Raw genomic sequence first — 27,532 nt, forward strand, 5'->3', positions numbered from 1 at the left:
GGATTATTTGCATGGTGTTGCCAGACCCGACAAGATCAGGAGCTGATGATCTGTTGGTTTTCTTAAAGCCCCAGTACCTGAGTCATGCGATTACAGGAAAATCTCTGCTTTTTTTTTTTTTTTAATTCACTTTCTAGTGTACATGGCTGCGGGGAAGAACTGGCAGTGTGACCCGCCAGAGGCCAGAAGGCCAAGATAAAGGCCCAAACATTGATTTTGGTTTTAAAATCTCATGATCTTCAAGCCGATCTCCCGATTTTCAGGGGCCTGATGTGATTTTTGATACTTGGCACAGGCAGTCTGGGGAGGCCGTGGGAGGGGGAGGTTCATGTACTGAGGCCTCATGGGAAAGGGGGCATCTGAGGAGCGAAGCGGGAGGGGGGTGGCACTAGGCAAATAGCCACTGGGAGGCCCTTCCCCTAGGACAGAGGGTCTCAAACTATGGTCCATGGACCACCAGTGGTCCGCGAGCTCCATTCAGGTGGTCTGCGGATAGTTCCCTGTAAGGTGCGTGCCTGGCCTGCATACGAGAGAATGAAGGGCCACCCACCTAATTAGTGGAGCCGACCGGCGTGACTCCACTAATTAGATGACTGGACCCTGGAGAAGACGCACATGTAAGGTGAGGAGGTGGCCTTGGGGGGAATAGGGGGTAGGTGGGAGGGGGCAGTGGGGTGAGAAGAGGGGGTGGGGGGAATTTGGGAAGTGCAGGGCTGCGGCGGGCAGAGAAAGAGGCGACTTTCCCCAGCTCCAGGGCTGCGGCCGCTGGGGAGAGATGGCCCTCCTCCCCAGCCCCAGCTCAGGGGCTGCTGCGGCAGGGGAGAGAGGGAGAGGCCCCCCGTCTTCCCAGCCCCAGCTCGGGGGCTGCCGCAGCAGGGGAGAGAGGGAGAGACCCCCCGTCTTCCCAGCCCCAGCTCGGGGACTGCTGCGGTGTGGGAGAGAGGGCACATCCATCACATTAGAAAGGTAAGACGACTGATATTAAAATATGAGTTGCGTGCTTTTATTTGCAAAAAGAAAAGGAGGACTTGTGGCACCTTAGAGACTAACCAATTTATTTGAGCATAAGCTTCATGAGCTACAGCTCACTTCATCGGATGTAGCTCACGAAAGCTTATGCTCAAATAAATTGGTTAGTCTCTAAGGTGCCACAAGTCCTCCTTTTCTTTTTGCGAATACAGACTGAGCCCTGGTCTACACTAGGACTTTAGGTTGAATTTAGCAGCGTTAAATCGATGTAAACCTGCACCCGTCCACACAATGAAGCCCTTTATTTCGACTTAAAGGGCTCTTAAAATCGATTTCCTTACTCCACCCCTGACAAGTGGATTAGCGCTTAAATCGACGTTGCCGGCTCGAATTTGGGGTACTGTGGACACAATTCGATGGTATTGGCCTCCGGGAGCTATCCCAGAGTGCTCCATTATGACCGCTCTGGACAGCACTCTCAACTCAGATGCACTGGCCAGGTAGACAGGAAAAGAACCACGAACTTTTGAATCTCATTTCCTGTTTGGCCAGCGTGGCAAGCTGCAGGTGACCATGCAGAGCTCATCAGCACAGGTGACCATGATGGAGTCCCAGAATCGCAAAAGAGCTCCAGCATGGACCGAGCGGGAGGTACGGGATCTGATCGCTGTTTGGGGAGAGGAATCCGTGCTATCAGAACTCCGTTCCAGTTTTCGAAATGCCAAAACCTTTGTGAAAATCTCCCAGGGCATGAAGGACAGAGGCCATAACAGGGACCCGAAGCAGTGCCACGTGAAACTGAAGGAGCTGAGGCAAGCCTACCAGAAAACCAGAAAGGCGAACAGCCGCTCTGGGTCAGAGCCCCAAACATGCCGCTTCTATGATGAGCTGCATGCCATTTTAGGGGGTTCAGCCACCACTACCCCAGCCGTGTTGTTTGACTCCTTCAATGGAGATGGAGGCAATACGGAAGCAGGTTTTGGGGACGAAGAAGATGATGAGGAGGAGGAGGTTGTAGATAGCTCACAGCAAGCAAGCGGAGAAACCGGTTTTCCCGACAGCCAGGAACTGTTTCTCACCCTAGACCTGGAACCAGTACCCCCCGAACCCACCCAAGGCTGCCTCCTGGACCCAGAAGGCGGAGAAGGGACCTCTGGTGAGTGTACCTTTTAAAATACTATACATGGTTTAAAAGCAAGCATGTGAAAGGATTACTTTTCCCTGGCATTTGCGGTTCTCCTAGATGTAGACCTAAAGCCTTTGCAAAAGGTTTCTGGGGAGGGCAGCCTTATTGCGTCCTTCATGGTAGGACACTTTACCACTCCAGGCCAGTAACACGTACTCGGGAATCATTGTAGAACAAAGCATTGCAGTGTATGTTTGCTGGCATTCAAACAACATCCGTTCTTTATCTCTCTGTGTTATCCTCAGGAGAGTGAGATATAATTCATGGTCACCTAGTTGAAATAGAGTGCTTTTCTTCAGGGGACACTCAGAGGAGCCCATTCCTGGTGGGCTGTTTGCCTGTGGCTAAACAGAAATGTTCCCCGCTGTTAGCCACAGGGAGGGGGGAAGGTTGAGGGGGTAGTCACGCGGTGGGAGGAGGCAAAATGCGACCTTGTAACGAAAGCACATGTGCTATGTATGTAATGTTAACAGCAAGGTTTACCCTGAAAGAGTGTAGCCATTGTTTTATAAAAGGTGTCTTTTTAAATACCGCTGTCCCTTTTTTTTTCTCCACCAGCTGCATGTGTTTCAATGATCACAAGATCTTCTCCTTCCCAGAGGCTAGTGAAGCTTAGAAAGAAAAAAAAACGCACTCACGATGAAATGTTCTCCGAGCTCATGCTGTCCTCCCACACTGACAGAGCACAGACGAATGCGTGGAGGCAAATAATGTCAGAGTGCAGGAAAGCACAAAATGACCGGGAGGAGAGGTGGGGGGCTGAAGAGAGGGCTGAAGCTCAAATGTGGCGGCAGCATGATGAGAGGAGGCAGGATTCAATGCTGAGGCTGCTGCAGGACCAAACCAGTATGCTCCAGTGTATGGTTGAGCTGCAGCAAAGGCAGCTGGAGCACAGACTGCCACTACAGCCCCTGTGTAACCAACTGCCCTCCTCCCCAAGTTCCATAGCCTCCACACCCAGACGCCCAAGAACACGGTGGGGGGGCCTCCGGCCAACCAGCCGCTCCACCACAGAGGATTGCCCAAAAAAAAGAAGGCGGTCATTCAATAAATTTTAAAGTTGTAAACTTTTAAAGTGCTGTGCGGCATTTTCCTTCCCTCCTCCACCACCCCTCCTGGGCTACCTTGGTAGTCATCCCCCTATTTGTGTGATGAATGAATAAAGAATGCATGAATGTGAAGCAACAATGACTTTATTGCCTCTGCAAGCGGTGATTGAAGGAGGAGGGGCGGGTGGTTAGCTTACAGAGAAGTAGAGTGAACCAAGGGGCGGGGGGCTTCATCAAGGAGAAACAAACAGAACTTTCACACCGTAGCCTGGCCAGTCATGAAACTGGTTTTCAAAGCTTCTCTGATGCGTACCGCGCTCTCCTGTGCTCTTCTAACCGCCCTGGTGTCTGGCTGCGCGTAACCAGCAGCCAGGCGATTTGCCTCAACCTCCCACCCCGCCATAAACGTCTCCCCCTTACTCTCACAGATATTGTGGAGCACACAGCAAGCAGTAATAACAGTGGGAATATTGGTTTCGCTGAGGTCTAAGCGAGTCAGTAAACTGCGCCAGCGCGCCTTTAAACATCCAAATGCACATTCTACCACCATTCTGCACTTGCTCAGCCTGTAGTTGAACAGCTCCTGACTACTGTCCAGGCTGCCTGTGTACGGCTTCATGAGCCATGGCATTAAGGGGTAGGCTGGGTCCCCAAGGATACATATAGGCATTTCAACATCCCCAACAGTTATTTTCTGATCTAGGAATAAAGTCCCTTCCTGCAGCTTTTGAAACAGACCAGAGTTCCTGAAGATGCGAGCGTCATGCACCTTTCCCGGCCATCCCACGTTGATGTTGGTGAAACGTCCCTTGTGATCCACCAGAGCCTGCAGCACTATCGAAAAGTACCCCTTGCGGTTTATGTACTCGGCGGCTTGGTGCTCCGGTGCCAAGATAGGGATATGGGTTCCGTCTATAGCCCCACCACAGTTAGGGAATCCCATTGCAGCAAAGCCATCCACTATGACCTGCACATTTCCCAGGGTCACTACCCTTGATATCAGCAGATCTTTGATTGCGTGAGCTACTTGCATCACAGAAGCCCCAACAGTAGATTTGCCCACTCCAAATTGATTCCCAACTGACCGGTAGCTGTCTGGCGTTGCAAGCTTCCACAGGGCTATCGCCACTCGCTTCTCAACTGTGAGGGCTGCTCTCATCTTGGTATTCATGCGCCTCAGGGCAGGGGAAAGCAAGTCACAAAGTTCCATGAAAGTGCCCTTACGCATGCGAAAGTTTCGCAGCCACTGGGAATCGTCCCAGACCTGCAACACTAGGCGGTCCCACCAGTCTGTGCTTGTTTCCCGAGCCCAGAATCGGCGTTCCACAGCATGAACCTGCCCCATTAGCACCATGATGCATGCATTGTCAGGGCCCATGCTTTCAGAGAAATCTGTGTCCATGTCCTGATCACTCACGTGACCGCGCTGACGTTGCCTCCTCGCCCGGTATCGCTTTGCCAGGTTCTGGTGCTGCATATACTGCTGGATAATGCGTGTGGTGTTTAATGTGCTCCTAACTGCCAAAGTGAGCTGAGCGGCCTCCATGCTTGCCTTGGTATGGCGTCCGCACAGAAAAAAGGCGCGGAACGATTGTCTGCCGTTGCTCTGACGGAGGGAGGGGCGACTGACGACACGGCTTACAGGGTTGGCTTCAGGGAGCTAAAATCAACAAAGGGGGTGTCTTTACATCAAGGAGTATTTCAGGCAGGACTTCACGGAGGATTCCAATAAGAAATGGTGCACCTAAGTTATCGTTCTTATTGGAACAAGAAGGTTAGTCTGGCCTCTGATTGATACATGGCTAGATTTACCTCTCTGCACCTTCTCTGTGAGTGACTGCAGTGTGACCTAGAAGAATGAGTCCCCTAGACAGGGGAGGGGGGGAAGCAAATGAGTACAAAACAAATCTGGTCTATTTCTTGTTTTGATCCACTCCATCTATCTTTTACATCTTTGGCTGGCAGCAGACGGTGCAGAAGGACTGCATGCCATCCACATCTCATGGCTGCTTGGCAGAAGATGGTGCAATAGGACTGCTAGCAGTCCGTATCGCCTGCCCGCTCACCATAAGACGGTTCAATAGGACTGACTGCAGGACTAAAGAGAATGACCTGGTCAAGTCACTCCAAATTTAGTCCCTGCGCCCATGTCTGCCCAGGCGCTCCTGATCGACCTCACAGAGGCGACCAGGAGCACCTCGGACATGACGATGACGGCTACCAGTCGTACTGTACCGTCTGCTGCCACAAGGCAAGGGGTTGCTGCTACTGTGTAGCAATGCCGTACCGCGTCTGCCAGCACCCAAGAGACATAGGGTGACGGTTACCTGAGCGGGCTCCATGCTTGCCGTGGTATGGCGTCTGCACAGGTAACTCAGGAAAAAAGGCGCGAAACGATTGTCTGCCCTTGCTTTCCCGGAGGGAGGGAGGGAACGGGGGCCTGACGATATGTACCCAGAACCACCCGCGACAATGTTTTAGCCCCATCAGGCATTGGGATTTCAACCCAGAATTCCAATGGGCAGCGGAGACTGCAGGAACTGTGGGATAGCCACCCACAGTGCAACGCTCCGGAAGTCGACTCTAGCCTCGGTACTGTGGAAGCACTCCGCCGAGTTAATGCACTTAATGCACTTAGAGCATTTTCTGTGGGGACACACGCACTCGCATATATAAAACCGATTTCTAAAAAACCGACTTCTATAAATTCGACCTTATTCCGTAGTGTAGACATACCCTAACATGGCTGCTACTCTGAACCCTGTGCTTTTATTTGTAGAACAAAAAAAGTTCGTTATTATTAAGGTTTTTTTATATAGCGCTTTTATCCAAAGCGCGCTGCAATAGTTAGCTAAGGGTACAAACAACATTTGGAAAGATCAGTAAGTGGTCCGCTGAGACCCCCAGCAATTTTCAAGTGGTCTGTGAAAAAAAAAAGTTTGAGAACCACGGCCCTAGGAGGCAGCTAAAGCAGCAATTGGGGAGGCTAGGAAGGGGCCAGGTGCAGAAATGGGGTGGGGTAGGGTGGGGAGGGGTATAACTGGCTGGCCTCTCCCGCCCTGACATGCACCCCTCAGTGTCTGATTGCTGAGCACTCGCCCGGAGTCATCACCTCCTCCCTTGCCCTCCCCAGCTCGCTCCAGGCCCGTGGCCTCTCTTAGCCTGACTCCCTGTGCCAGAGCGGCTCACACCCACAGGCCCAGCCAGAAGCAGAGGCTGAGGACTCCCAGGTCCCAGCTTCCCCCGGCCTTTATCTGAGTTAACGAAACGCAGCGGGGGTGGGGGGGCAATAAGCAAGGCCTGTCCTGCTTACACGGAGCGCCAGGGCCTCGTTTCTCAAGGGGGGGGACGGAGAAGGCCCCAGCTGCCAACGGCAATTTGGAAACAAGCGGAACAGGCCCCAGCCAGGCAGCAGCACAGTATAAATCCTTTCCATACAAGGGGGCTGGTGGTGCTGGGCGGTGTGCTCTGGCAGGAAGGGGGCACGGCTCTTCCTGTGTTTACCAGCAGGGTTCCGTGGGATCTCGCTCCCTGGGGATAGGAAGCCGCACATGCACAGAAAGGCCGAGTAGCCGGACACCGCGGGAACAAACATGACCCCAGCCACTGCCCCGTCATGCTCCCATCAGGAGCTCAAATGCACCCAGGCGGAAAGCCCAGGACTGGGATGCCAAGGATATAAAATTACTGCCTGGACAGAGGGCCTCTCCGTGCTGCCCGACACACACGCCCAGGAGTGAGCACACCATCCAGAGCCCTGCTGGGGGCAGGCTGGGCTGGAGCCTGTCATCCCTGCAGCCCAGCAAACCAGTCTCCCTTGAGCCCCACCAATGGGCAGGTTGGTGCTGCACCCAGAGTGCTTGGTGTGGGGCACACGGTGGGGGTCCACCGCGGAGAATCAGAATGCAGAGAGCTGGGGTGACCCACTGGCTGCTCCCTATGTTGGGAGTGAGGTACCCGTGATACTGCCAGTCCCCGGTCCCGCTCCATGCATCCGAACGAGGCGCTGATGGAGCGGGACACGTGGCAAAAGGCGAAAGCCCTGCAGAGCGTTTCAGAGATCAAAGCCAGCTCAGCCGCTTTCTCAGGAATCTTAACGGTGGCAAGAGAACAAGTGCCCCCCATCCTGCAACACAGGACGGTGGGGGGACGGGGACGACCACCGCCTCTTGCCCCTAGGCTCCATGTCCCACTCAGCCCCCTCCGTCCCTGCTAAGGAGCCTGCCCCACCAGACCCCCCTATCGGCAGGAGACGAGGGCAGCCCGGGGGCCCGGAGCCCAGTTTGAAACAGAGCATGTGGGAAGGCAAAACAGCCCATGGTCTCCAGGGAAAGTACCAGCAGGCGCCATCCGCCACCTGGGGAACGGGTACGGCCCAGCAACCTCTCCTGTGCAAAGGAAGAGCAAGCTGTGCCCAGGCAGGCAAGGATCACCCACCCCCTTCCCTCTCGCTTCCTCCTCCCCAGTGGCTCCATGCACAACATTCGGGGCACCTCCCACACCCAGAGATGTGACCGCTTACAAGGAAGGAGCAGCCAGTCATTGAGGATGGGGGGCAGAGGCAGTTGCTGGACGTTCCCAGGTCTCCTAAAACGCGCCCCCTCCCAAAAAGGCAGATCTTGCACTGCCCCAGGGAGACACTGGCTCTCCACGACAAGAAGCCCACCCATGCCAGCCAGGGGTGAACACGGCCCATTGCGGTAAGGGTCAGACTAAGCCCAGGGGAGAGACAGGCTGGGGCATACAGGGCTCAGGAGTGAGATGCCCCCTCAGCGTGCCTCCCTCTTCCCAGCCTCCCTTCTTAGCACGCGTTAGGGTGTGGCCCCGAGGAGTGGGGATCTGCCCTTTAGCAATGGTGCTGCTCTCTCTCTCCGCACAGCCACCCCCCAAGTTTCGCTTCCCGGCTGTCCGCTCAGGAAACCAGCGCTAGAGAGGGTTCGAGTGCGAGTGTCACAGGGCAGTCGAGGCTGGAAAGCTGGAGCCAAAAGCTTGTAAGTCACGTGGCCCCAAAAGGGGTCTGGCTCCCAGAGTGCAGTGCCTACGAGCCACAGGGTCCACCCTAGAGCGCAGGTCTGGCCTCCTCTGTGTGCACCCTGGGTGCTTCCCAGCTCGGCCAGCACTGGCAGGCCCTGCCCGCTGCAGCCTGGAGGCGACAGGTGTGGGTGACGGGGCAAGCGCTGATCAGCGGCATCCCCGACTCCAGTCCCATACAACACTGGTCGCGGCGCATCCCTCGGTGCTGCCCTGGGAGGGGAGCAGTCCAGCCAGGGACCTTTGCCTGCAGCGACTTGCGCTCCCTGGCTTCACAAGTGCCAACGATTGTACGTTTTGTAGTTAGCAGACTGCATGATCTCATGGAGCAAATATGCCTCTTCCGGTGCCAGCAACAATGAGGCAGAGAGCGCCCTTTCTTGAGAGCGAGAGACCGCTGGAGCTGCTGTGGCTGACTCAGGAGGGCAACCCCGTTTTCACCTCCTCTTCCCCAGGAGGCTCAGGACCACTCCCAGCTTCCCTGCCAGGGACCTTGGCCCCTTGAGCCCAGGGGCATTAGAGCCTCTAGGTTAAATCGCCAGGCAGTTAACCCCTTCAGCACCAAGACCTACCACACCCCAGATCCAGCTGTGACTACTCCTGAGGAAATTCTGTGCCAAAAAATTAAAAATTCTGTGCATGTTTTAAAATTCTGCAAATTTTATGTCAGATAAATGTGGAGACTCCAGCATGGCAGTGGGGAGCACAGGCCACTGGCTGCAGAAGTGGGAGCTCACTGTGCAACTCCCCCTGGGACACGGACTCAGTGGTGAGGCTGCACCCAACCCTGACACACCGCAAGGACCGGGCCGGCCCCAGAAACACCCCAGGGCCCTGCCCCTCCATGCCAGGTGCACCAGGCGTGGGAAGGCAGGCTCAGCAATGCAAGAGGGGCTCGGTGTGGGTTGAGAGGGCGCTGTGTGGGGCAATCTGGCTGTGAGCAGCTCAGTGGGGGATCTGGGTGCAGGGGGATTTGGGTACATAGAGGGTTGTTGTGGAGTTTTGGGTGCAACGATAATGGGACTCTGCAGGGGGGTTCAGATGAATGTGGGGGTTGACTGGGTGTGGGGAGGATAGAGCTCAGCAGGGAGCTCTGGGTGTGGGAGGCTCAGTGGGGGCGTCCAGATGCTGGGGGAGTGGGGCTCAGCGGGGTGGGGATCCAAGTGCAGCTGATTGGCGCTCGGTGGGGCTGGGATGCAGGTGCAGTTGGTTCGTCGGGGTGGTCTTAGGTGCAAAGGGAGTGGGGCTCATTAGGGTTGTTCTGAGTGCGGGGGGATGAGGCTTGGTGGGAGGGTCTGGCTATAAGGGGGTCCGGATGCACAGGGGTTGGGCAGATGGGGGAGCAACTCCCTGTACAGGGGGGTGGGGGAGTTTGCAGAACTTTCTGCTCCTGGGGGAGAAATCTGGGGGTGGGTCTGACACAGCCCTGGATGCCATGCAGGGAAAAAGGAAGTCCCGCCCAGCCCAGCCCAGCCGGGACTAGCCGCTGAGCCCCGCACAGGGTAGGAACCACCAGCTGGGTCTTCCCCAGTCTGCCCCCTTCCCCATAGTGATTTACCTCTCTGCCAGCTGCCCTGAGCACCTGAAACATACTGCTGGGGAAGGTCATATGACCACTCTTCTGGCTTCCCTTTGCTTCCCCGTCAGAGTCATTTTTCTGCAGGGAAGCAAAGAAATGTGGGGGGGGACATAAATTCTGCACATGTGCAAAGGCACAGAATTCCCCCAGGGTTATGTGACGAAGCAAGCAGTGAGAGTCCTCTCTTCTCCCCATCAGAGCAGTCTCCACGGCTGCTGGGCTCTAGCCACTCAGAAGGGCTGATCTCGGGAGGAGTCGGCACAGACCCAGCCACCAGAACTGACTAGCAGCTAAATGCAACTCAGGCCAGGGTGTGGGACTGGAAGCAGCTCCATGTGTGGGATGGGATCCCAGCTCCTCAAGGCAACAGGGCATGTGAGCAGAGTCCCACACTTCCCTTCCTGCCTCTGGCCAGGACTCAGTGCAATGGTTGGTGGGCTGTAGCAACCTACCTGCCTGGTACAGGAGCACCTGGACGGCCCAGCCCCACTGTGTTAAGCACTGTGCATGCATACACACACGCACGACAGCCCAGTGTTCATCTCCTCCCCCTCCTCAAACACTGCTCTGCAGCAATACTGAGCCAGAGCATACGCCACGTCCCACCCCAGAGGCAGCTGCACTTCAGGGATGAGGGAGAGAGCCTTACACACACACTAACATGCTGAGCATTCCCTGTGCAGCAGCTGGTTTTCAGAACTGCTCTTCGCTGCGGAGAATAAGCTCAGCAGCCCCTAAGCCTAGTGTCTGGGTGGCACTGGGCGGGGTGGGAAATTCTGTACCGAAAACTCAGTGAAAAAGAGGAACAGGGTGGGTGAGAGGAGCTGCCTTGAGGGTCTTGGAGACAAAACCGTCTAGCCACAGAGCTAGCGGACTGAGCAGGGGGAGTGCTCACACCCCGCTCTGCCTCACAGGGCCTCAGACCTGAGCCACCGGGGCCTGAGCGCTGAAGGCACTGGAGAGGGCCTGGCCCTGTTAAGCTACTTTCCGGAGCCAGGGGCTGTTTCTGTCCTCAAGGCGTGGGGGAAGCACCAGCCAAGCTGCAGCGCTTCCCGCCTGTTGAGGCCCAGGCCTGGGCGCTCGGAGGCGTCCCACGGCTTTCAGCAACTAGCTGAACTAAGTCCAGCGAACCCCATCCCTGTGCCGTGGGCAGCTGCTTCACCCCTCGCCTTGCTTCTCTGGGGCGGACTCAGCCCTCCCCTCTGCAACCAGCCCCAGAACTGGCGGGGAAGCAGCTGCCACCCAAGAGAGGAGAACCGAGCCGCAGAGCCGGGGGGGGATGCAGAGCTGCAGGGACAGCAGGCAACGGAGGTGACTCAGAGCTAAGACAGGTTAAACCCTGCTGCCAGGGTGGGGAAATGGAACTGGGCAGCCACGGCCATCCCGTTAGCGCAACTTCCATTTCGATCCATCCCAAGGAGGCACTCGCGTGGCCCGGTGCTCCCGCTGCTGCAGGGAAGGCGGGAGCCTCTGACAGACCTTGAGAACTATTGACCTGAGCTGGCGGCCCACTGCAGCCTCACTTTGCATTTACACCAGTGACCTAGGCTCTGCGACCCCTTCCCAGCCTATCCCGCCTCCCCTGCAGCTGCAGCAGCTCCTCCAGGCCCAGTGAGGAGGTTTGCATTCCCAGCCAGCTGCCCTCTAGGACCATTCAGACGTGGTAAATCCAGCACAGCGAGCAGAGCCAGCCAGGTTCACACAGTCTGACCCCACCGCCGCAAAGGCTGGTAGACAGCTAGGCCGTGAATGGCCCCAGCGATGCTCATATGTGGAGGCCCGGTAGCGCCCTGCAGGCCGCACAGGGATCCAGCCAAGAGAGAACAGGAGCTGCGGAGCAGCAGGACTGGGTGTCTGATCCCGGGGTTTGCTGGGTCCTCTGCTTGGCTGGGAACGCTGCTCAAGTGGCAGTGGGGAAGATACGCGCCGAGGGCTCTCTCCCGCTCTCTGCCAGTCAGCCGCAAAGTGCCATGAACTCTCCGCTAGCAAGCGGCACATTCCAGGGCCCCAGATCGCTCCCGGACCATTTACCCCCATTCCACACGCATGCCTGGGCAGACAGCCCTTCACGCTCGCACCACTGACTGCACCTTCTGCCAGGCACGTTCCCCATCCCCAGAGCGCACAACAGGGGCAAACTGTCTCCACGGGGACAGCCATGCCACCACCAAGCCCGTTTGCTGTAGCGTGATTAGAGCTATTGCAATTCCCTTGCCACGCCATCCCACCGCAGCACGGTTAAACCCATGTCACTGTGCCTTAGAGAGAAAACACAGTCCCCTGCCCAAAGGCGATTGCGCTCTAGGAGCTCTCTGGCCGCATGGGGGTTTTTCGCAAGAAACTGCTCCGGAGTAGCTACTTTGGTACGTTTCCAAGCGTAGACAAGTCCTAAGGGCCACTCTGTAGCTCGTCTCCCGCAGGCGCCCCAGGGGAAGGGGCCCCAGGGTATCTCTTGCACTCCCAGATACCCTTATGTCCCTACACATGGGCCAGCCCTGAAGCCAGCCCTGGTTCTGCCCAAGCACATGGCACTGGAGAGTCTAGAGTGGCTGGGACCCCAGAGGGGCCATGGCCTCACCCCGCTCTGTACCAGTCTGCAGAGATGAGCTAGCGAAGTGAGGAGCGCACATTGCATCCTGTTCAAGGGGGTTGCAGTGACCCTTGCTGGGTGTGTGCCCAGCGGTGTGGGGCACACCTTCAGAAGCTGCTGCCAGTGTGCTGTGCTGTTCCAGGCATTCAGCACAGCCCTGTCCTCTGTGCCCAGCTTCTCCCAACTAAGGGCAAGTCGCACATGCAGGCAGCCTCTGTCCACGTTTAACCTGATGCATGCAGCACACCGGTCCTTGGGCACAAGGGAGGAAGGGGCTGGGAGCCAGGACACCTGGGTTCTATTCCCAGCCCTCCCATGGATGAGTGAGGGGACCCCAATCCTTCTCCAGCTCCTGGGCAGAGGGGGATGCCCAAAGCATCTTTGGCCTGCACGGGCAGAGTGCACCAGACAGGGAAGGCCCTGCCCGTTAGGGGTAAGCTATAACTGCGCACCTGAGAGCAATGGCACTTTACGGGGGGTGGCATTAAGGAGCCAGGGGGTTATTCTGATGCATTAGAAAGCGATTTCAATCCCAAAGGAATTCCTTCACTTTAGTCAACCGCAGCTGCTCTGCACAGGCCCGAGGTACGAGACCTTGGTGGGGCGGAAGCCCAGGCCGCTCACCCAGCGTTCCCTGGAGCGGTGCCGCGGTCAGACACTGCCAGGAATGGGGAGAGCCCTGCCCCTACCCACAAGGCCCTCAGTTTCTAGCTCCCGCCACAAGGCCAGGCAGAGAGGAAGTAGCAGCAAGAGCAGAGCCTGCTGGCACCGGTGGCATCCCGCAGGCCTCCTGCTGTCATGGGGCTCATGGGATGAAGCCACAGGCTTATCTCAGTCTCATCTCCCCCATCACGTGCTCCTGGCTGTTATCACGGGGCCAGCCAGGCGCCAGGAAGAGGAAAGCTTTGGTGTACAGAGGCATTCAGGATATCTGCTCAACCTCCCCGCCCCACCTCCAATAAACCGGAGAGGATCAGAAAACCTACTGGGGGAGAGAGGAAGAGAAATCCACATTCAGCTTCTACCTCCCAGACCGTGCCTTGCCACTCAGCACAGACACAGCGGCGCTGCCCCAGAGAGAGCATTAGAACAAGCAGCACAGGGATTTGGTCCCCGAGTTTTCACACGCCTGCAATTTAACGCAGTCCTGTGCAATCACAGGGGTTGGGCGGGGACAGGAGGATTCTGCAGACATTGTCAAAACCGTAGTTAAGAACCGGCTGAGCAAGTTATGGAAGCCTGAAAGCCTCCTGCTCCTCAGAAAAGGGACTAAATTAAAATACAGCTCACCACATAATTTCCTGTTTGCTGCCTCTCGCTGGCTCCAGATCCAGCCTGCTCCAGTTTACAAGGAGGAGGATGGAGGTTTGCACAATAAGTTTTATGACTCAGCCTGGGATCTGAGAGTCAAGCTCGGTTCTTTCTGCTCCTCTCCACAGCAGTGATACAGACTGATGCCCGGGCAGCTGCAGTCTCCTGGTGGTCTCCAGCAGGGCTGCACAGGAGGCCCCAGAAGCAGGATCTGGCCTTGCTCTCAGAGCCTCACTCGCACTTCTGGCTCATGCATCCCCAAGAGGTCAGAGCGCAGCTCTCCCAGCCTCCAGCAGAGCCGGCTCGCCAGGGCCAACAGGAGTGAAAACCTGCCTGTCCCAGCCGAGCTGCGAGCGTGCACACAGCAGTGAGAAGGAACTATTTTTACATCCTAACTTAGTCTCAGGCCTATGGAGCGCACAGATCTGGATTGCTGCTCGCAAGGGAGAATCACCATTACCCAACTACGCCCCGGTCAGCTGTTCCACTCCTTTGATTTATGCCCTTTCCTCACTTAGCAGCCACCCTCCCACCATTCAGAAGCCAGCTGTGGGGATTAGGAGGAAACCTCTGAGCAGGTTAGACTGGTAACATCCACTTTAACCCACTGGAGTTCAGAGTCATATGTGATTAAGAGAGTGTTGGAAAAACGAGAACAGGCTTTAAGCAAGAGCCAGAAGAATCACAGAACCCACTGCCTCTCCTAGCCAGCTGGCCTACAAGCGGGTCAAAGATCCAGCTGTCTGAAGCAAGGCAAACCTGCCACTTGAGAGTACTTAAGGGGCCGGCCCAGCCCAAGGGACGTTGGATTAGCCAAGCTGGGGAGATCCTGACCCAGAATGAGGAAGATCCCAGCCTCACTCCAACTAAAGCCTGCGGAATGGGCTGGTTACTAATCAGACTAAGGCCCATCCCAACACCACCACCCCTGCCCTGCTTACAGCACCTGAAGCCATCACAGTGACTATGCGGCGTCACTTTCCGCTCCGTCTCCATCGCAGCCCCTGCCAGGCTCCCCTGCTGACCTGCGGACAGTGAGTCTGGCCTCGTCAGCCCCGTCAGTGTCCATCCTGCCACATGCCTCCTCAGCGAAATCATCCTACCAGGCCATGGAGCACTGATGCTGCAGGAGGCAGAAAAAGCCCAGCGATGCGGCCAGATCCCTGGCCCCTCGCAAGGCAGGTGGCGAGCGGTGTGCGGGAGGGGGCGGGCATCACCTCGGAACTTGCCAATGGAGCAAATCGGTGCTGGAGTCAGAGACAGGGAATATGGGGTGTTACTATATGGCCATGTCCCCAGCACTGTGGATTATTAGGTAAATGTTCTCATCAAGCTGACTTGAAGTTATCCCAGCAGGGCAGCGTTGGAAGCTCCCTCTGGTACGGAGCCAGTTTAGCCAGATCCACTGAGGTACTTTACTTAGGCTCTTAATTTCCATTGATTTCACCCTTTTCACCTCTTCGTTAGCATTAACGGGCAACAGCTTCAGGCTCACAAATATCCTTCAGCCTTGCTGGCTCCTGGCATGGCTACAAAGGGCAGGGCCCGATTTTTCCAGTTCACTCCGTTCAGCAAGCTCGGGGGTGCCAATGGTCATTAGTTATTTTCCCTCTTGGTATTTCTGACTCATTCACTTGAGCCAATCTAGCCAGAAGGTGCAAATGCATGGAGGGTTTCTGCTAAAGAGCATGAGGGGTTGCCAGCCTTCAAGTTTTTATACGTATAAAGAAAACCTGAAAAGCTTTTCCCTGGCTCAGGTATAGCCAGCGCTGGATTACCCAATAGGCAGACTAAGCACGCGGTTGGGGCACCAGCAAAGCAGGGGGCACCAAAAAAAAAAAGATTTTTTTGGAAAAAATTTGACATTTGATATTTCAAAAAAGCATCAAAGTAGTCATCATGGTAAAAATCAGAACTTTGTTAGACTTCCTTACACTCCACTACACACACTTCCTCCATTTTTCTGTTCTCTTTTTATTACTTATCCCCACCTAAACCAGGGGGACATCCTACTAACGTAGATCGAAATAATGCGAGGAAATCAGATCCTGTCATGTACTGCAATAAATTTATGTTTTATTATTGATATTTTCTTGAGTTATATGTACTTGATTCAGTTTCTGAATCAATTATATTATATAATTATAATTATATTATATAATTATATATATATATTTCTATAGAGAGAGAGAGAGAGAGAGAGAGAGTTCTTCCTCTACCTCGGTGGGTCTTGCGCTTATTGGCGCATTTGCTCGCCTTGGAGCTTCATGGCAGCCCTCAGCTTGGCCGTTTTTCTGAACCCACAGTCCAGGTCGACTCCTCCTGTGTCTGACCAGGAGTTGGGAGGATTTGGGGGGAACCCGGGCCCGCCATCCAATGCGGGTTCCAGCCCAGGGCCCTGTGGAATGCAGCTGTCTAGAGTGCCTCCAGGAACAGCTGTGCGATGGCTACAACTCCCTGGGCTACTTCCCCATGGCCTCCTCCCAACACCCTCTTTATCCTCACCACAGGACCTTCCTCCTGGTGTCTGATAATGCTTGTACACCTTTGTCCTCCAATAGTCCGCGTTCTCGCTCCCAGCTCCTCACACGCACACCACAAACTGAAGTGAGCTCCTTTTTAAAACCCAGGTGCCCTGATTAGCCTGCCTTAATTGATTCTAGCAGCTTCTTGATTGGCTGCAGGTGTTCTAATCAGTCTGTCTGTCTTAATTGTCTCCAGAAGGTTCCTGATTGTTCTGAAACCTTCCCTGTTACCTTACCCAGGGAAAAGGGACCTACTTAGCCTGGGGCTAATATATCTACCTTCTATTACTCTCCTGTAGCCATCTGGCCCGACCCTGTCACAATATATACATAAAAATAGTGTAAGTTGTGTAATTTTTTTAAGTTCAGATAACTGAGAGAAGGGGCAGGATGAAACGTAACCAACTGATTGGAGCACAGAAACGTAAACTGGCAGAACAAAAAACTAGTGAAATTTTCTAAAATCTTCCAAAAAGCTGACATTTTTCAAAGCAAATCCATCAGAAGCAACATCTTCTCTCAGTAGCACAGACATCGTTTCAAAACCTGTAAGTGTTTCAGAGACTAACCCTTCTTCTATTGGTGAAACAAACACCATTCCAGAACATGTGGATGTGTCAGAGACTGTAACCGATCATCCTACTCCTGGTGGTAAAACAGACATTGTTCTAGAAGGTGTGGATGCGTCAGAGACTGAACCTGCTCATGCTGTAAATAATAGGAGAAAAGATCCTGGTATGTGGGTTGATTTCAGTACCGATGATGTAGCTTACTGGATAGATCATGACCAAATGACTGTCAGCACCACACTGGGCCATTTGAGAAATCACGTCAGACTTTTACCAGTGGCAAGCAAACAAAATATTGTCCACAAAAAATATTTTTCGGCATGAAAGCGAATGGTGAGAAATACACTCGAGAATGGCTACTGTATTCACCATCAACAGGGTCTGTGTACTGTTTTGTTTGCAAACTTTTTGCACATAAACCTTCAACACCCCGGTTTGCTACAGATGGATTTAGTGACTGGTGGAATACTGTTTTAATTAAACAACATGAAAATAGCATTACTCACAAAGATTCAATGTTGACATATTTAAATCGAAGACAGGATTTTGGATTAACACAAAAATTGGAAGAACAAATTAAAGGGAGCGTGAATACTGGCAACATGTCTTGCAGCACGTTATAGCTGTTATTCAAACATTAGCTGAACACGGTCTGCCTTTCCGGGGATCAGATGACACATATTTCAAAATATGGGAATGCCGGCAAAGGTAATCCATCATACTTATCCAAGAAAATATGTGACGAACTCATTGGTCTAATGAGTGACAAAGTTCGTCCAGCTATTGTGGATGAAATAAGTACGGCTGGGTACTTCAGTTTATCCGTTGACTCTACACCTGATCCTTCACATATTGATCAATTGAGTATTGTACTAAGATACGTGTCTCCCACAGATGGAAAACCAGTCAAACGATTTATAACATTCCTCAATTAGAAAAGCCACCCTGGTGAAGAAATGGCAAATCAAGTACTGCATTATCTGTGCCAAGTTTGTAAAATAGATTTCTCAAAGTGCAGAGGTCAATCTTACGACAACACTGCCAAGATGTCAGGGCGTTATCAAAGAATGCAGAAGAAGCTTTTAGAACAGAACAAATGCTCCATATTCACACCATGTGCTGCGCACTCTCTCAATCTTGCTGGCCGCAGAGCTGTTGATTGTTGTCCGGTGGCAGTAAGGTTCTTCTCAACAGTCCAGTTACTTTACACATTTTTCTCTGCCTCAACATACCGATGGGCAGTTCTTAAAACATATTTGGGCAATGACTGTGTTGAAATCTCTTTCTAATACTTGCTGGCAGGCTCAGGAAGCGGCAACAAGTGCCATTCTGGAGTCCTACTCAAAGATTGTGGATGCATTAGAAAGTACAGCTGAAGACCAATCACAAAAGGGAGAAACTAGACGAGAGGCAGCAAACATTGCAGACAAGATGCAAGAACTAGAGTTTGTATTCATGTTGACCATGTGGAATGAAATTTTACAGCAGTTTTACCACACAAGTCAAGCTCTCCAAGAAAAAGAATTGGATTTGAAAATATGTGCAGACCTCTGCCAATCATCAGCAGACCACTTACACACTTTGAGGAATGATTTTGAAAGATCTGAAGACCTATCAAGATATCTTGCCTGATACTAACTATAAAGAAGGCCAGTCCCGCAGTCAAATCAGGAAAAAACAAGCAAATGATAGCAGAGCAACAGAAACAGCATTGAACTCTAAAGACAAATTTCCATATCTACTTACTACGCTATAATTGATAAACTTGAAGCTCATATGAAGAGGAGAGGTGAAGTGTACAAAGTAGTATCAAGTAGATTTTTTTCCCCTAAACAATATGGACTTATCTGACTAACAATATTCACAAGGTTCCCAAAAGCTAGTTGACTCAGACCCTGTTGACTTGAACATGAATCTCTGTGGAGAAGTCCGGCAGTTTCACCGTTACATGTGCGCAACGTTTAATGAAACAGGGAAAATGAAATTCAGTCACATTGATCTTCAGGACACAATACTGAAAGGCAGAATACAATGTGCATTTCCAAATGTGTATTTCCAAAGGGCCAGTGTACATAAATCGCACGATGGATTTTTCTAACAGTGATGATTACTAACTGCTCCACAGAATGCTCTTTTTCTCAGCTGAAAAGAATAAAAAACCCTCAGAGAACAACAACATGTCAGGACAGTCTTGATTCACTTTCCCTATTGTGTATGGAAGCAAACATGCTTCGTCGAGTCAGCTTCGATGAACTTATCCAGAATTTTGCAATCAGAAAATCTAGAAAGAAACTATTTTAATTTCAGCATACACGTAAATTTTGTGTCATTTTGAAAAATAAAATTTTATTTTACGGTATAATATTGTTTTTATTTTGAATTACATGGGGGGGCACCATAATCTTTAGAGGCTTAGGGCCTCTAAAGGTCTTAATCCAGCCCTGGGTATAGCCCGTGTTTTTTTAAAGTTAAAAATCTCAGTCTTGCCTTCAAAGAGCCCTCGAGCAAATGCATGGGTGGGCAGTGGGATCGGACGTCACAAAAGACTGAGATCTGACATGTGAGACCTTAAAACTTAAAACTTTGATTGTTGTGAACATCTGTGAAACACTTGGGAGAAAATCTCTCTTGGCCCACTGTGACAAAGTGAGACTGTTAATGTCTCCTCTGAATACTGTAGGGGTGCCTCAGTTTCCCCAAGGCATTTCTTAAGTCTCTAGGTGGCGGGATAAGGGAGTGAGATTGTTGCAGAGCAAGGGGCCAGTGTACATAAATGGCTGACACTCTGTCTCCTGGCAACTGATGGCCTGGGCCCTTCCCCCCTGCAAGGTGAGAGCTAAAGGGCTGGAGAACAGCCCTCCTGGCCCGGGGAAAGGGACAAAGCCCAGAGGAGGAGGGGCTGGAGAGAGTTTCAGTTTGGGGCTGGCTGGGGACATGGAGTGAAAGGCAGATGTGGTTGTCTGGCTCACTGCCCCCCAAAATGGACCCGGCTGAGGGGTCCTGTTCTCTGCACCTACAAGCTCTGTTTTAGACCATGTTCCTGTCATCTAATAAACCTCTGTTTTACTGGCTGGCTGAGAGTCCCATCTGACTGCGGAGTTGGGGGGCAGGACCCTCTGGCTTCCCCAGGAGCCCCACCTGAGCGGACTCGCTGTGGGAAGCACACAGAGGGGCAGAGGATGCTGAATGCTCCGAGGTCAGACCCAGGAAGGTGGAAGCCATGTGAGCTTTTTGCCCTGCTGACAGTCTGCTCCCAGAGAGGAGACTCCCCCAGAGTCCTGCCTGGCTTCGTAGGGAGCAGTTCCAGGGCATCACCCGAGGACTCCGTGACACCCACCCGTTCCAGTTACTGTCTCTGGGAAAGCAGATGCCTAGTTCTCTAGCCCTCCAGAACGAACAGGGAAGAGGGAAGACGAAACGCAGTATTGCTACGCTTCTAAAGGTTAAAAACCCACCACCACCAAACAGAGTTTTCCATGTATATACATCACTTACAAGAAAGATAGATACTAATTTCCCCCTATGCTGCTCCTCCTTCAATCCTGCATCTTGACGCAAACCGAGCCCTCAATAAATAAGTACATTATCCAGGTGACAATCCAAAGCAATCACTCCACATTCCAGCCCTGCCCTGTCTAGCTCAGCAGTGGCCAAGGGATACTTGTGCCAAATTCAGTCCACAGGCACAATGCGAGTGGTGCTCCCTGGGACACTGCCTTTGTAGCAGGGGTGTTTCTCTGCTCCTCCACGTCCAGCTGCTACTGCTGTGCGCGGAGTCAGACCCTCCTCAGAGCTGAGGGCCGACAGGCCAGAGGAATTTGGCGCAAAACTCCCTCTATGTGCAAACATGCTGCTATGCTAACTGGTACCAAAGGACACTGTCCAGGATTGCTGGATCCTCCCTCCCACAGCTCACCCTTGGAGCCATTCCAGGTACCAGAACCATTACAATTGCCACATTGTTGATTTAGGACTCGGAGTTAGCTCCAAGATGGGGCAATAGCCAAGAGGACAGCGAGAACACTCTCCTTTAGGGACACAGGACTTGCCAGACTGGATCAGACCAGAGGTTCATCTAGTCCCACACCCTGTCTCTCTCAGTAGCTAATACCAGGTGTTTCACAGGAGGTGAAAGAGCCCCTTTGGGCTGCAGTTACGCAATGTCCGCCCCTAGGGAAGTTTTCCTGACCCCCATCATTTAGTGGCTTGCTTATGCTCTGAAGCATGAGGGTTTATTCCCCCCACACACACTTTTTTTTTAATTTTCTATCCCATCCAATGTAATCACACAGGCTTGGATTATCCTTATAAAGGCTAATCCTCTTTCAATTTTACCTGCTTCGCTCTGGCCTCAACAATACCTCGGGTCACTGGTTAATTAGGCCTGGCATAAAAGGGGCATTTCCCTTTATCAGTTTTAGACCTGCTGCTTGCACTGACTGTCTCCCAGCGCTTGGATGAAAAGAAAGGGTAAAGAGCAGCTCCCAATCTGCCCGCTCTGTGCCAATCATGACTGCGACCGCCTCTGGATTGCCCTTTCCTATTAATCTCCTCTCAAAACTCAACAGCACCAGTCGTTTCAGATTCTCATTCCGAGCCCTCTCCCGAGGCCTCAGACCGGGATCTATAAGACAGTCGAGAGTCTATTCAAAATGTTGAGAGTTAATAAAAAGTCTCTGATCCAATCCTCCCCAGTGTTTTTGTAGGGACCAGAGAAACTCTGTGGGGAAGGAACCTGACGGATTCACCCCGCTGGCCTGTGGCTGGCAGGGCCTTGCCCTTGGTGGGCGGGGAGGGCAGTAAAGAGGTGCTGTCCAAGCCCCCCAGTTGAAGCCACTGGGGTTTGCCGAGTGGGCCCTCTTTCTTGCAAAGGCTCCCTTGCCCACCTCGCTGGTCTCACTAACCTGCCCAGATCACTCAGTCTCACCCGCTACACACACAGCTGAGGAGCGGGGCTGAGGGGCAGCCAGGCCTAGCCAGTGGGGCTTGCCAGAGAGCCGGGAAGGTGAGGGAGAGAGGAGAGAAGCAGCAATCTTTTTGCATGGGCTAAAGTTCGCCAAGCTTGAATCCCGCCTCCTCCTCCCTCACTGGGGCTTTGGGACGGTTGTTTTCTGGGCAGACAGCTGCTCCTGCTGAGCCACGTGCATCTTCCCAATTTGGCCAAAGCGCTGGGTTTTATGGACTTTCCCAAGGAGCCGGGTTGATTATTTTATGCCTCTCTGGAGTACGCTGCTTCCCCTCCCCGGGGCAGGGCTACTTGGGAAACAGTGAACTGATGTGCCCGTGAAATCCTTTCCAATGTGCTGACGTAAGCAGACAACCACCCCGGAGCCAGCACCTTTCTGAAAGCGGCTGCAGAGCCGCTTCTCTTGCACAAACACCATCCATCAGCGGAGGGCAGCAAGCAGGCTCCTGGCACAGAGCCTGGGGACTCACCAGCAGCTCAGCCAGGGCTTGATGCATCTCAGAGCATCTGTCACCATTGGGGTCCCTCGGGGGCTCTCCCAGCTTGAAGCACCAGGAGAAGCAGGGCAGCCACCGAGGGACTTTTTACACTCACAAGGGGGTTTATGCTGCAGCTGCATGGCTGGGGCATTGTGTGGTTGCGGAGGGAACAGCACCTCCTGTCGAAGCATCAGCTTCCTGCAGCTCCCCAGAACTCCTCCGCGGTCTCCCCTCCAGAGGCTGAATTGGTCTGACCCTGCTTAGCTTACAGGGGAGACTGTCACAGCTGGGGTGGGGTTGGCTGCATGGCAAAAACTAGCCAGGGATTCACAGCGCAAGGGGCTCGGATCCAGCATGTGATAGAAATCTTCCCAGATGACTCGGTGCTGTACATTAGGGTTAGGAGCAACCCTGCCTGCGAGGCCGAGAAGCAAAGTCAGAAGAGCTCAGTGCAAGAGACTTGCCCACGGCTACACACTGATTGCCAAGGAAACGAAACCTCACCGACTCCTTCGCTCAGCCACTTAGTGCCCCATGCAGTCGCCAACCACCGCTGGCGGGGCGTGGGGAGGAGACGGCTAGCGCAACGGCAGGCGCAACTCAGCAGGGAGAGGTGAAGGCACAGCAAGACAAAGCCACAAAACGGAGCGAGTGACTCTTCCCCTTGCACGACGGGATTTACTAGCGGCATTACGGGAGAGTTAGAGGCCCCAGCCAAGACCAGGGCCCCCATTGAGCCAGGCACAGCACTAACATCGATCGAGACCAGGGCCCTCCGTTGTGCCAGGCACACCACCGCCCCCGCCCAGCACCCCTCATTACGCCAGGGGCTGCACACTGGCTGACCGGGCTGCAAGCAAGAGCCAGAGCCAGGGGCTCTCTAGCTTTGCCATTCTATGGCCCAGTCTGTAGAAGCAAGGGCCACTGCACCACCCTCTGGCTCTCAGAACAGTAACTGGCTCCCTAAGGATATTAGACTGTGGATCTCAGAGCGGTATTGGGTCCCAGAGGGGCAGTGCATCGGCCCATGTACCCAACACCCATACTCCATCGACTTGGGACTTTCTGTGGGATGAAGTGGGTATGTCTGTAGGTTGGCCTTCTTGGGGAAGGGAACCCGAACCCAACTCATCCATTGCTTTGTGCCATGCTCACCAGGGGCACTGGCCCACTAGAGAACTGGAGTGGCTCCACACAAGTCTCACTTTAAATCTGAGCAGATGCAGGTCAATTGGGCAACCAGCAGCAGCTGGCAGTCTGCAAGTCTGCACGTGAGCTGTGGGACACTGGAGCTGGAAGCAGCAGGAGTGGATGCCTTGGCTGGCTGGGCAGGCCTGTTTAGGATCCCACTGCTCATCCTATGTAGTGCAGGGGCTAGCCGGGGTACCCTGTGAATTGTCCACTTCCTTCTGCCAGAGCAGTAAGCCATGGCTGGTAGCTCATCACACCCCAGCGGATACAGAGAAGGGAGGGTCACACTCTCATCTTGGGCACTTCAGGAGAATAACGATTCACTCTGCTGAGAGCGAAAAACAGCCCAGATTTCGAGAGAACTGACGCGCTACCTCCTAATGCCCTTCTGTGCAGAAGACGGTGTGCTCAGGAAACAGGCTTCCACTGGCATGGCGAGCCAGGTGAAGGGCCCAGATGTGCTGGTGTCAGATTTACAGCCTGGAAGGTGATCAGTAAGGATCTGGAGAGCTTGTCAGAGGGAATAAGTCAGTTCACAGCTTAGCACAAAGGAAGAGGCGTTCATCTCTCAGCGTGCTGTGCATGGCCGCAGCATGACTAACAGCAGCTCTAGAGAGACTTGGAGGAAGCCATCAGCTCACTCCAAGGGCTGGCGTGACTCATGCCTGAGGAAGAGCTGACTGGGCCGTCTGGCGAGCCATGATGGGTAAGCAGGCTGCAGGTTAGCCACCCTTTCAGTGACACAAGGAGAGAGAGGAGGGTTCTCCCTGGTTTTTCAGGGGACAGATTTCCCCACCCTTGAGCACGGGCTGAGCAACACTTTGCTCTCCAAGTTGTGCCCCTGGTTACCGCAACACGCGGGGAGGAGAGCGATGCTCAGGGTGAGAAGGGAAGCAGCATCCGGCCCGCTGAGCGCTCCCTGGCATGTTGTGGTGAGAGTGATCAAAACCAAAAGAGCCCCAAGTCCTGACATAAACAGCCCCGGAAGCCTGTGTGCCTGGCAGCACTGTATTTACCAACCCTCTGTGCGCCTGCTTTGGGACAAAACGGCAGAGGGACTAGTCCCACAAGGTCCTCACTGCCCCTTACACTTGGGAGCAGCTCCCCATCCGAGTCTCCAAAGCTACCTCCTCCTCCTTCAAAGCCTCCAGAAAAACTTGGCCACAGTTCGGCTGCTGGGGTGCTGAGAGCACAACCTGTCATGTTGAGCGCACAACCTGTCATGTTGAGCAGCACCATTTCCTTGTGCTCCCCCATCAGTCTGCCTGTTTCCATCTGCTGTCTCATCTGTATATCGTCAGCTCTTTGGGGCAGGGACAGTTGTTTTGTTCAGTCTCTGTACAGCGCCTAGCACACTGGGGTCCTACACGATACTACAAATAATAAATATGAAGATCAAGGAACTATCAATATCATCTATTGAATCACGAAGAGAGGCAAGGAAAGGGAGGGCAAGTACTCTCAAAGGGATGGGTCCCCTCTCTTTGGAGTGCTCCCCGAAGATAACAACTGACCGAGTCCTTCCAGAGTTATCACTGTTTACACCACACCCAAGCGGGGTACTAGATTCACTAGACACACTCTCTAGGTCACCTTCAGTAGGGAAGTAGGAGTGATTTTCTCCACTAAGGAGGGCTTACGCTGCAGCATAGTGGGACTGTAGACATGTTCTACCACTTGGCAGATTGCAGCATCAGGTCTGTAACAGCACAGGGTCATGCGTGAGAACAAAGTCCCCCTTTCCCATCATGTAGTGTTTTCACTTTACTCCACAGCACTGGAATACAGATGCGTTATCCCAGGCATATCCAGGGGGTGGAAAGGGTCTCATTCATTTCAGGTAGCCGGATAAAGTCATGACTCTAGAGAGGTTCTCCAGCGATGTTGCACAAACAGTGCTGAAGACATGCCTATGAAAGCTTAGTTTTGCTTGACTGGACATGCCCTCTTCAGGGAAGATGACAGGTTCCAAAAGGAAAAATCTACAGTGAACTTTAATATGGGCAAGAGGTGACGAGGCAAAGAGAGGAAGAGACCCAAATACGTCCGTCCCTACTGCAACAGAAATATCCATGACTGGGAAGCCAAAGTGGCCAACCAGTTGGCTTAATGAGCCAGAATAACAGCTGGTGCAGAAAATTTCAAAGCAAGACATATTGGCCAATGACAGGAGAGGGTATTTCACAAGCAGAGAAAGAAGGAGCTAGACAATAAAAAAAATAAAATAAAAAAGGAAGATGATGACAATGGCTGCTTTGCTTTTCCCTGGTCCCAGAAAAGTCTGCGAGTCAAGAACCAGACTCTAGAGACACCTTCAGCTCTGTGGAAGAGCTCCCTAACTTGGTCACCTTCAATACCCAGGATAACAAAGACCTGTGACCCTGGAGAGGAGATATCACCAGTAGAATCGCTACTGTACCCTGATGGCAAAGCGGGGTCATCTATGGATTTAGGGGCCCCAGCTCACCAGGTCAGAGCTTTGGGAAGCATCCCCTCGCCTTTCTTTGGGAATCAATCGCATTTCTGTGGAAAGGGTGCTCAGCCCCATTTGTTTTATTTGTAAGGAGTAATCTCTCCACTCAACCCCTTCCCACCCAGTGGGATCTCATGGGCGTAGCCAGGAAGCTGGTACAGAAACTCACCTAGAGGGCAGAAATCCTGAACTACTGACCCAAGGAGGACAGGTTCTTGGCACGGGTGGCGGGTGCATCCCCTAGAGCAGGAATTCCAGCAAGGAGCTGAAGATAGTCAAGGAACAGCATGTGCCCCATCTCCCATTTCACTATTGCCAGCTGATAGCAAGCCATCTCCATAACAACATACCTCCTATCCTGGCAAGAGTAAGTTACTGTGTTTTCTATGCGGGGGGCTACTGCAGGGGACCCAACTGGTTTGGATCATCAGTCCCAGAGTAAATCCACAGCCAGACTTGATTCATTTAGCTTCCATGTTAGAAACAGTGCTGCATTCTGAATAACGGTGCAGATCCCATGTCCACCCAGCCCTCGTACCGGGGCACGTAAAAGGAACCTACCCCAAGCTCACATTCTCGCAGGTTAGCCTTGGGATGAAACCCAGCTCCGGCTCACAAACTGCTGGCTGCAGCAGCTAGTGCTGGAAGAGAGGGAGGTTCTGAAGCAAACAGTGGGGGACAGAAGGTCGTGTGAAAGCCCCAGCTCACGACCCAGACTAGCTGGTCGGGCATTAACTACAGGGGCTAGGATCTACTTCCTAGTCAGTGGCTAACACCTCCACCAAGCTGTGCTGCTCTGGGACTCAGGCTCTCTAGCTGGGTCACGAACAGAAGGGAAGGGATTTGGCAGAACAGGGGCAAGCCACCTGCCGGTTTGAGGCAGGTGGTTTCTTAATGCAACATGAAGCAGCTTCCAGGCCTCTTGGCCCAAGCCCATTCAAGTAGCCAGCCAGCCTCAGAGCCCCTGACAAAGCAGCCGGCTCTCCGTGCTGGGACGGCTGCTCAGTGCTGCGCTTGAAACAGTCACTGCAGCATCGCACACACGAAGCGTCCCCCTCGTATGATCGGCCTGACCCCGTTGCCGCCTTTGGCGGCTGTGAATCTCCACAGTGGCTGTTTCACTGGAAAGAGCAAGTGGAGAGGTTTCAGGAGCTCTTTATGCTAAGTAGCTGGCCTCATTAATTACCGCTGCCCTCCCAGGGACCCGCTGGCGCTCAGCAGTAATTAACACAGCGCTATTTAATCCACGGCTTGCAGCGCTATTTGTACACGCCCACAATGGGGGCAGTGACGGAGGGCGTGTTACGAGGACAGGAACAAGGGACCTAGCCTAGGGACTCCCCATTAATGGGATGCTTTGAGCATTTAACCCTCCAATGTCCCCATCACAGTTATAGCTGAGGGAGATTATCCACAGTGAATTGCTCCTACAAACCCCATTAGGGTCATTCCCCGGCTCCCCGGTTCCTTAGAGCACTCACCCCGTGCCCATTTAGAGCATTCCTGATTCCCACACCTGAGCTGCAGCCCCCTGGCAGGAGGACAGCAAAGCTGGGTGAGACGGACGCAGACAGTGGGCAGCTCTCCTGGTTCCCCCATGGCATGGCAGTGACA

General features: G+C 53.3%; 2 protein-coding genes across 6 annotated transcripts in view; one reads left to right on the forward strand and one right to left on the reverse strand.

The window, feature by feature from the left end:
* PIEZO1 (piezo type mechanosensitive ion channel component 1 (Er blood group)) overlaps positions 1-27,532 on the reverse strand; it is a 113,985-nt gene that overhangs the window by 69,418 nt on the left and 17,035 nt on the right. The gene's annotated exons all lie outside the window — the stretch shown is intronic.
* On the forward strand, positions 1,270-3,331 carry LOC140896562 (uncharacterized). Its single transcript, XM_073308489.1, has 2 exons — positions 1,270-2,125; positions 2,714-3,331. Exons 1-2 carry the CDS (start codon positions 1,543-1,545, stop codon positions 3,211-3,213), a joined length of 1,083 nt encoding a protein of 360 aa, XP_073164590.1. The 5' UTR covers positions 1,270-1,542; the 3' UTR covers positions 3,214-3,331.

This window comes from Lepidochelys kempii, chromosome 12 (assembly GCF_965140265.1).
Source record: "Lepidochelys kempii isolate rLepKem1 chromosome 12, rLepKem1.hap2, whole genome shotgun sequence".
NCBI lineage: Eukaryota > Metazoa > Chordata > Testudines > Cheloniidae > Lepidochelys > Lepidochelys kempii.

Excerpts from the sequence above, each read along its gene's own strand:
- LOC140896562 (XM_073308489.1), top strand. The coding sequence starts at position 1,543 with ATGCAGAGCTCATCAGCACAGGTGACCATGATGGAGTCCCAGAATCGC. Across the intron at positions 2,126-2,713 it reads AGGCGGAGAAGGGACCTCTG|CTGCATGTGTTTCAATGATC; the intron begins GTGAGTGTACCT and ends TTTCTCCACCAG.